At 41.0% G+C, this 8,716-nt stretch overlaps 1 protein-coding gene across 1 annotated transcript; it reads left to right on the top strand.

The window, feature by feature from the left end:
- Window positions 1-1,598: 1,598 nt before the first annotated feature.
- On the top strand, window positions 1,599-2,234 carry LOC132824132 (ubiquitin-like FUBI-ribosomal protein eS30 fusion protein). Its single transcript, XM_060838374.1, has one exon. The coding sequence runs from the start codon at window positions 1,675-1,677 to the stop codon at window positions 2,074-2,076; it is 402 nt and encodes a 133-aa protein (XP_060694357.1). The 5' UTR covers window positions 1,599-1,674; the 3' UTR covers window positions 2,077-2,234.
- Window positions 2,235-8,716: the final 6,482 nt, after the last annotated feature.

Here is an 8,716-nt window from a genome sequence, read left to right as displayed (position 1 = left end):
GATACTTTCTTCTCATTCTCTGCACTGAGCAATTCCATGACCTTGTCTTTCTCTTCTAACTCTCCTAACCATCTTCTTCCCTAAGCTGCAGATGTTGCATTTCCTGATTTTGCATGGAAACATGCCCTTGGAAAAGAACAGGACATTTTGGGCGAGTGAGCAGTGAACCAGATGGCCATGAGGAAATGATCCCTTGAGAATGCTGAAAGGGGAAGGGAAGATAGTGTTTTACTGGTGGAAGCTTACTGAATTGCAATTGGCAGAGGATTATGCATGGTGATGGGGTGGAAAGTACGTACAAGGGGACCCTATTGTGATTCTTCCCTTTTACGTTTACCCTTCCCACCACTGAAGGCCCCAAATGATCCTTCCAAGTGAAACAGCAATTTACTTGTGAATCTCCCAAGTTAGGGTACAGTTTTTTGCTGTTCATAATGTGGTTCCCTCTACATTGAGGAGAAAGTGAGGTCTGCAGATGCTGGAGATCAGAGCTGAAAATGTGTTGCTGGAAAAGCACAGCAGGTCAGGCAGCATCCAAGGAATAGGAAATTCGACGTTTCGGGCATAAGCCCTTAATCAGGAATGAGGAAAGTGTGTCCAGCAGGCTAAGATAAAAGGTAGGGAGGAGGGACTTGGGGGAGGGGCGATGGAGATGCGATAGGTGGAAGGAGGTCAAGGTGAGGGTGATAGGCCGGAGTGGGGTGGGGGCGGAGAGGTCAGGAAGAAGATTGCAGGTTAGGAGGGTGGTGCTGAGTTCGAGGGAATCGACTGAGACAAGGTGGGGGGAGGGGAAATGAGGAAGCTGGTGAAATCTGAGTTCATCCCTTGTGGTTGGAGGGTTCCCAGGCGGAAGATGAGGCGCTCTTCCTCCAACTGTCGTGTTGTTATGTTCTGGCGATGGAGGAGTCCAAGGACCTGCATGTCCTTGATGGAGTGGGAGGGGGAGTTAAAGTGTTGAGCCACGGGTTGGTTGGTCCGGGTGTCCCAGAGGTGTTCTCTGAAGCGTTCCGCAAGGAGGCAGCCTGTCTCCCCAATAAAGAGGAGGCCACATCGAGTGCAGCGGATGCAATAGATGATGTGTGTGGAGGTGCAGGTGAACTTGTGGCGGATATGAAAGGATCCCTTGGGGCCTTGGAGAGAAGTAAGGGAGGAGGTGTGGGCGCAAGTTTTGCGCAAGATGAATATGAAAGGTTTAGAGGGATAGGGACCAAGTGGTGGCAAATGGGACAAGGCCAAACTGGACTATCAGAGCTGGTCAGTGCAAATGATTTGATCTGAAGTTTATTTACGTAGTATATGACTGTATAATTCCATAACTTCTGCCCTTACTTTGTACCTTGTTTCTTTGCAAATCTTTTAAACCTCAGTTGTTTCCTTTGTTTTTGGATAGGACCTAACTGAACATTCATTACTTGTAGAATTGTAATGAGGTCAGCAGCTGGACCTTATAGAATATGAATCTCCTGATTGGGGCTGTGAATCTGGTCCAATCAGGGAGCCCTGCCTGACAGAAATAAACAGGAGTGTTGGCGAAAAGATAAAAAAAACAAGAGTGTTGGGGCACTGCTTGTCAAAAAAAAAATAAACAGGAGTGGCTTTTTCTGTTTAGGGAGGTGTTGGTGCGGTGGTCCCTGTTTTCACTGTGAAACAGGGCCTGACTTTTCTCGAATCACCATGCAGCTGTTTCTACACGCTCAGAAGACCCACATGCTTGATGTGAATGGAGAAGAGACTGTTAGGCAAATTAAGGCCCATGTTGAATCCCTAGAAGGAGTCTCTGCTGTTGACCAAGTGCTCCTATTGGCTGGCACTCCCTTAGATGATGATGCCATCATAGGCCAATGTGGTATAAATGAGCACTGCTCACTAGAAGTAGTTGCTCGATTGCTGGGTGGCAAGGTCCATGGATCCCTTGCTAGTGCTGGGAAAGTGAAAGGTCAGACTCCCAAGGTTGCGAAACAAGAGAAGATGAAAAAGAAGACTGGCCGTGCAAAGAGGCGCATGCAATACAATCGTTGTTTTGTAAATGTTGTGCCATGCTTTGGAAAGAGGAAGGGACCAAATTCAAACTCCTAAAATGTTGTTTTTCATCAAACTCAATGAAATGAATTGATATCTATGCTTCCCTACCTTACGGACTGGCTCACTCAACTGGAACTATTTCAGAAATGAAGTAATTGGCTTGTATTCAAATTCTGGATTGTGATTAATAAACATTTATTTCCAGCAAAAAACATAAACAGGAGTGTCACTGGCCACTCGGGTGTTTCCTTTCTTCCTGGTGGTGGAAATTTGAATAAAGATTTGTGTCCCTTGTGTCTCACTGTGCCTCACACCTGCACACACACACCATGGGTGCTGAGGGAAAATAAGCACTGCTGCAGTTAGGCGGTAGTGTGGGGGTAAGGAAAAAAAAGAAAGAAAATTAAAAAATCAACAGCAGTGTCGGACATCCTGTTCACTGAGAGCTGGCTGCGAGGGAGCTGGATCAGTGTGTGTGCAAGGACTCTCCTCCTTGAAGGTGTCAGAGGGGAGGGACTCTGCCCCACATCCAGAGAGCTCTGAGAAGAAGGAAGGAAAAAAAAAGCAGGAGTGTCAGACATCCTGTTCACTCTGAGAGCTGGCTCTGGGGGAGCTGGACCAGTGTGTGTGCACAGGTGTGCTGCAAAAAAATAAATAAATAAACAGGAGTGTGAGAGGATCTGTTCACTCTGAAAGATGGCTTTTGTCAAAGTAACTACTATATACTAACTACCTAAAAAAATGTTAATTCAAAAGTTAACTAACCTTTTAATGACTTTTTCTGACTGCTTTTTGTAGGAAAGCATTTCAATATTTGGTTGCAGCTTGGAGGTAGGCAGTTTTAGCTGATCCTCTAGATGGGTATCCGTCATTTGTGACCTTAAGGGCATTTTGATTTTGGTTAAGTAGGAGAATATATAATGGCAGCAATAAGTGGTTGAAAAGCAAGAAATCATTTTTCGTGCATGTTGCCGAAGGCATGGGTATTCTATTGCATTTTTCCATATTTCAATCTGATCTTTCTTAGCGTCAAATAAGGACTTTAAAATGTCATCTTCTGAGAGCTCAATCAATTTCATCTGTAGTTCTTTAGGAGCCTTATGACTTAACAATTTTTAATTGTGGTGGTTAGTCTGTGAGGATTATTTCGTCGAATTTTCTTTTACTCTCTGGTATTTCAAATACATTCATTTCAAGATTAAAATAAAAATAATAAAGGACAAAAAAATTAATAAAAAATAAAAGATTTGTACTGCAAAATTTGGATTCATTCAAAAGGCCACACACAATGACAGAGAAGGCCGCATGCGGCCTTAAGGCCACAGGTTCCCCACCACTGGTCTAGTGTCTTGATGGAATTAAATTTGAAAGCCAGCAGAGAACAGGACATCCCGGTCAAATATGAGCCATTAGCAACTTTTGGAATACTGCATTCAATTCTATCTCCCTGCTATTGGAAAGATATTGTGAAACTTGAAAGGATTCAGAAAATATTTATAAGGATGTTTGCCAGGGTTGGTGGGTTTGATCCATAATGAGAGGCTGAATTGGCTGAGGCTTTTTATCCCTGGAGCATCAGTGGGTGTGGGGTGACCTTTTTGAAGTGTATAAGATCATGAGGCGCATAGATAGGGTGAATCGTCAAAGTCTTTTAACCAGTATAGGACAATCTAAAACTAGAAGACATAGATTTATGAGAGAAGGGAAAAAGGGACATAAGGGGTGGTGCATGTATGGAATGAGCTGCCAGAGGAGGTAGTGGAGGTTGGTACAATTACAACATTTAAAAGGTATCTGAATGGGTATATGATTATGAAGTGTTTAGAGGGATATGGGCGAAATTCTGGCGAGTGGGACTGGTTGGAGGGGTAGGACGAGTTGGACCAAAGGATCTGTTTCTGTGTTAAACATCTCTATGACTCTGTGTCAAAAAGTCTCCACCTGTAAACCAAGTTAATGGGGTACTGGCCTCTGTGGAATTATTTTACTTCTGAACACAGATTTGCTTACTTTTCCTTACAGCACACGTTTGACTTTGTACCATGAACAAAAGATTTTCAATTAACATTTCCTGCTGTCTATCCTGTCACAAACATTTCAATTTCCTGACCTTCCTACTATATTTTAATTGTCTAATCTATGTGTACTCTAAATATCATTTAAACTTGGGTTTTGAATTTTGGGTTAATGACAAATCGGTTTTCTGTTTACTTTTAAGCATTTCTGTCGCCATGGTGATTTCTTTTCAACAGTTTGTGAGTGCTACTTTAGCAGGACTTAATGGGTTTTTGTTTACCTTAGAATGTTTGATAACTTAGCAGTATTGTCCTGGTGTTTTTATGTCTGTTAGAAATTTATAAACTTTGAATTTTATGAGCTTAGTAGAAAAATACAATGTTTCGAGAATGAGTTTCCTTTTCAGTTTTTATTTGAGCAGTCCCTTGGATGGCTTTGGTTGTATAGAGCATTGGTCCTGAGAAACAGAGAATGTAGTGAAGATAATGAGTTAGTTATAGCCAAACCAGATGTTTTGGGATAACATGTGACTGACCTCTTTCTTTCTCAGCTCTCCCTGTACTCATCACTCCTTTAGATCTTTTGTTTGACCCAAGCATCAACATGGTTAGTTTATTGCACTAACTACACATGACAAATAAACAATACTTATTTTGCAACACCATTGTGATTGTTTGAGATGTCTAACCTATTTGCAGATCTCCATGTGATGGGTACTTCTAATAATTAATTGCTGAGTTATGAAGGCTTATTCAAGCTAAATGCAGGGAGCGCATCATTCCTTCTGGATTAAGACTCTAAGGAATAGAGAAAAATGCAAAATATTTATATAATTTTTAACTACATAAGCATCTCATTATCTGAATTCCAGTTTTGTTTCATACAAGATAAACAGAAGCTTATACTAAGTCATAGGTTAATGTCATTAATGTCTCCTTCATCCAGTCAAGGACCACTTAATCTTATCTTAGCCTCATCCTGGTTTGTCCATTGCCTTTAAATGTTTTTCTTTCCTTCCTGTCTGTAAATCCTTTCTGCCTCTGAGGCATCTTTTGAACATTTTATTAGTACCAACTTTGTACTTGTTTGTATAAAGTTTCCTTCAGTTTCTTGCAGACTTTAGGTCTTTATGTTGCACAAGGTTCATCTGAGAATTGCTCACTGCTTAAAAAAAAATAACCCATGTGTTTAGCAGTCCCTCTTTTGGCCCTTGACCTAGATAGTCAATAGATACGCATGTCATCTCTTTACACTCCACTGCTCATTGATCCTGGCCAGGTCTTCAGCTTAGTGTTTAAAAGGTCAGACCATCAGAACTCATTGGCTCTATAATTTGGGGCCCTGATCCACACCCTATTGTCCAATTTCTAATTGCAAATCACCATTTTCTCTTTGACCTCCTAGTGCAATAAATCAGGGACGTTAGATATAAAATGATTAATAATGGGAAGTGATAAAAATCAATGGTGTAACTGTTGTTACAACAGGGAGATTGAACGTTTCTGTTAATTAAAACCAAACACCCAGAAAAGCTCACTTCACCTTGTAATCTATTAAAATGTGAATGACAGAGAATTCCTAAATTCCACTATTTAAGGAAGAATAACAATTTATTTTCCAAACTCTAATAAAGAACACTAAGCAAAACTATTCACAAATCCAAGCCCCCGCTTTCCTTAACTATTTACTATTTGACTTCAACGCTATAAAAATATGCTGTTCCAATAACACACACATTACATTAACTTAAAGTCAAGACGACATGGTCTTCTCCGCTGTCTTCGGTTTTCAGGCTGATGATCTCCCTGGGTTATCTTCTTTCTTTTTACTGCAAGTATATTTTATATGAAAAGATACCTTTGATAGAGGGTGTTTTCTTTGAGAGCAAGATTTTAGATGGGCAGTTAGCTCTATGGCGCTATGGTAATTGCTTGGGTCATCGATGGTAGTTGCTCTTTCTGATCAATTTTCAAAATGCCTGTGTTCTTTGTACCCCTCCAACATCGTACCGTCTGATTGATCTGATGTTGTCAAAACAATAAATTCAAACTCGATTTGGTTTTAATATTTTGGGTATAATTTAAACTTGAGAGTTTGGTGCTGGAAAAGCATAGCCGGTCAGGTAGCATCTGAGGAGTAGGAGAATCCATGCTTTGGACATAACACCATCATCAGGAGTGAATTATTTCTGATGAAGGGCTTATGCTTGAAACGTCAATTCTCTTGCTCCTCAGATGCTGCTTGACTGGCTGTGATTTTCCAGCACCACACTCTTCAGACTCTGACGTCCAGCTTCTGCAGTCCTCACTTTCTCCTATAGGAGTTTGGAAGTTATGTTACGGCTGTACAGGATATTGGTTCGGCTAGTTTTGAAATATTGTGTGCAATTCTGGTCTCCTTCCAATTGGAAGGATGTTGTGAAACTTGAAAGAGTTCAGAAAAGATTTACAAGGATGTTGCCAGGGTTGGAGGGTTTGAGTAGGAAAGCCAACATTTTGGGTGGAAACCCTTTGTCAGAGGTAATGCCATGTATAACTTAATTCATGTGTGTAATTCCCCTCGTAATCAAGCACAGCATTTTATTAGCTTTCTTGATTACTTGCTGTATCTTTAGAACATAGAACAATACTGTACAGAACGGCCCTTCGGCCCAAAATGTTGTGCTGAACATTTGTCCTATCTTAAGCACCTATCCATGTACCTATCCAATTGCCGTTTAAAGGTCACCAATGATTCTGACTCTGCCACTCCCACAGGCAGTGCATTCCATGCCCCCACCACTCTCTGGGTAAAGAACCTACCCCTGACAATCCCCCCTATACCTTCCACCCTTCACCTTAAATTTATGTCCCCTTGTGTTGTACCTGGGGAAAATGTCTCTGACTGTCTACTCTATCTATTTCCCTGATCACCTTATAAATCTCTATCAAGTCACCCCTCATCCTTCGCCGTTCCAATGAGAAAAGGCCTAGCACTCTCAACCTATCCTTGTACCACCTATTCTCCATTCCAGGCAACATCCTGGTAAATCTCCTTTGCACTCTCTCCAAAGCTTCCACATCTTTCCTAAAATGAGGCGACCAGAACTGCACACAGTACTCTAAAAGTGGCCTTACCTAGGTTCTTTACAGCTGCAACATCACCTCACAACTCTTGAATTCAATCCCTCTGCTAGTGATTGCTAATACACAATAGGCCTTCTTACAAACTCTATCCACGTGAGTGGCAACTTTCAAAAATCTATGAACATAGACCCCAAGATCCCTCTGCTCCTCCACCTTACTAAGAACCCTACCGTTTACACTAACTTCCTTTGATTCATCCACTTGCACACCCAGATTTCTCTGGGTCTGAGTGCTCTGCAATATGCTCTGCAACCATTTAGACAATATGCTCTTTTTATTTTTACTGCCAACATGGACAATTTCATATTTTCCCACATTGTCTCCATTTGGCAGCTACTCAGTTAACCTATCTTTTTAAGCTCCTTAATATGTCCTCCTCATAGTTCAGTTTCCTATCTATCTTTGTGTCATCAATAAATATGCTATCATACCTTCAGTCCCTACATCCAAATCATTTCAATAGGTTGTAAAGAGTTGAGGCCCAAGCACTGACCTCTTTGGCAACCCACTTTATGATATCTTGCCAGCCTGAAAAAGACTCAGGCTGGCAAGACTACTGTCCACTTCCTATTAGCCAGTTAATCTTCTGTCCATGTCAATATATTACCCCAACACTGAGTTTCAGTGTTCTTTAATAATCTTTAATGTGGCATCTTATCAAATGCCTTCTGGAAATCTAAATACAATTCATCCATTCGTTGTCCTTCATCAACAGCACAGGTTATTTCTTCAAAGAGCTCCAATAATTAATCATGATATCCATTTGATAAACCAGGTTGGCAAAACCTGATTACCTTGCACTTACCCAATGTCCTTTTATAAAGTTTTTAATAATAGCTTGTAATGTTGTCCCTATGACAGATGTTAAGCCAAGTGTCTTGTTTCCTACTTTCTGCCTCCTCCCATTACATGAACTATTTTCCAATCTAAAGAAACTTTTCCTGAATTTAATGAGTTTTGAAAAATTAAGATCAATGCATCAACAATTTTACTAGCTAGTTCTTATGTCAGTGGTGGGCAAATTATTGGAGAGGATTCTGAGAGATAGGATTTATGATTATTTGGAAAAGCATAGTTTGATGAAAGATAGTCAGCATGGCTTTGTGAGGGACAGATCATGCCTCAGGATGTGACAAAACACATTGATGAAGGTAAAGAAGTGGATTTGTTTGGTGTGTATGGATTTTAGCAAGGCATTTGATTAGGTTCCCCATGTTAAGCTTATTTAGAAAGTGAGGAGGCATGGGATACAGGGAAATGGGGCTGTCTGGATCATACAAGATAGAGAGTGGTAGTAGATGGAAAGTATTAGGCCTGGAGCTCAGTGAGCAGTGGTGTTCCACAGGGATCAGTTCTGGAACCTTTGCTCTTTGTGATTTTTATAAATGAATTGGATGAGGAAGTGGAAGTGTGGGTTAGTAATTTGTCAATGACACAAAGGTTAGTGGAGTTGTGGATAGTGTGGAGAGTTGTTGTAGGTTGCAATGGGACATTGACAGAATGCAGAGCTGGGCTGAAAAAGGGCAGATGGAGCTCAACCTGGAAAAGTGTGA

Source organism: Hemiscyllium ocellatum, chromosome 18 (genome assembly GCF_020745735.1).
Source record: "Hemiscyllium ocellatum isolate sHemOce1 chromosome 18, sHemOce1.pat.X.cur, whole genome shotgun sequence".
In the NCBI taxonomy this organism is placed as follows: domain Eukaryota; kingdom Metazoa; phylum Chordata; class Chondrichthyes; order Orectolobiformes; family Hemiscylliidae; genus Hemiscyllium; species Hemiscyllium ocellatum.
Note: the sequence above shows the minus strand (reverse complement) of the source record. Positions and strands in the feature narration are given on the sequence as shown.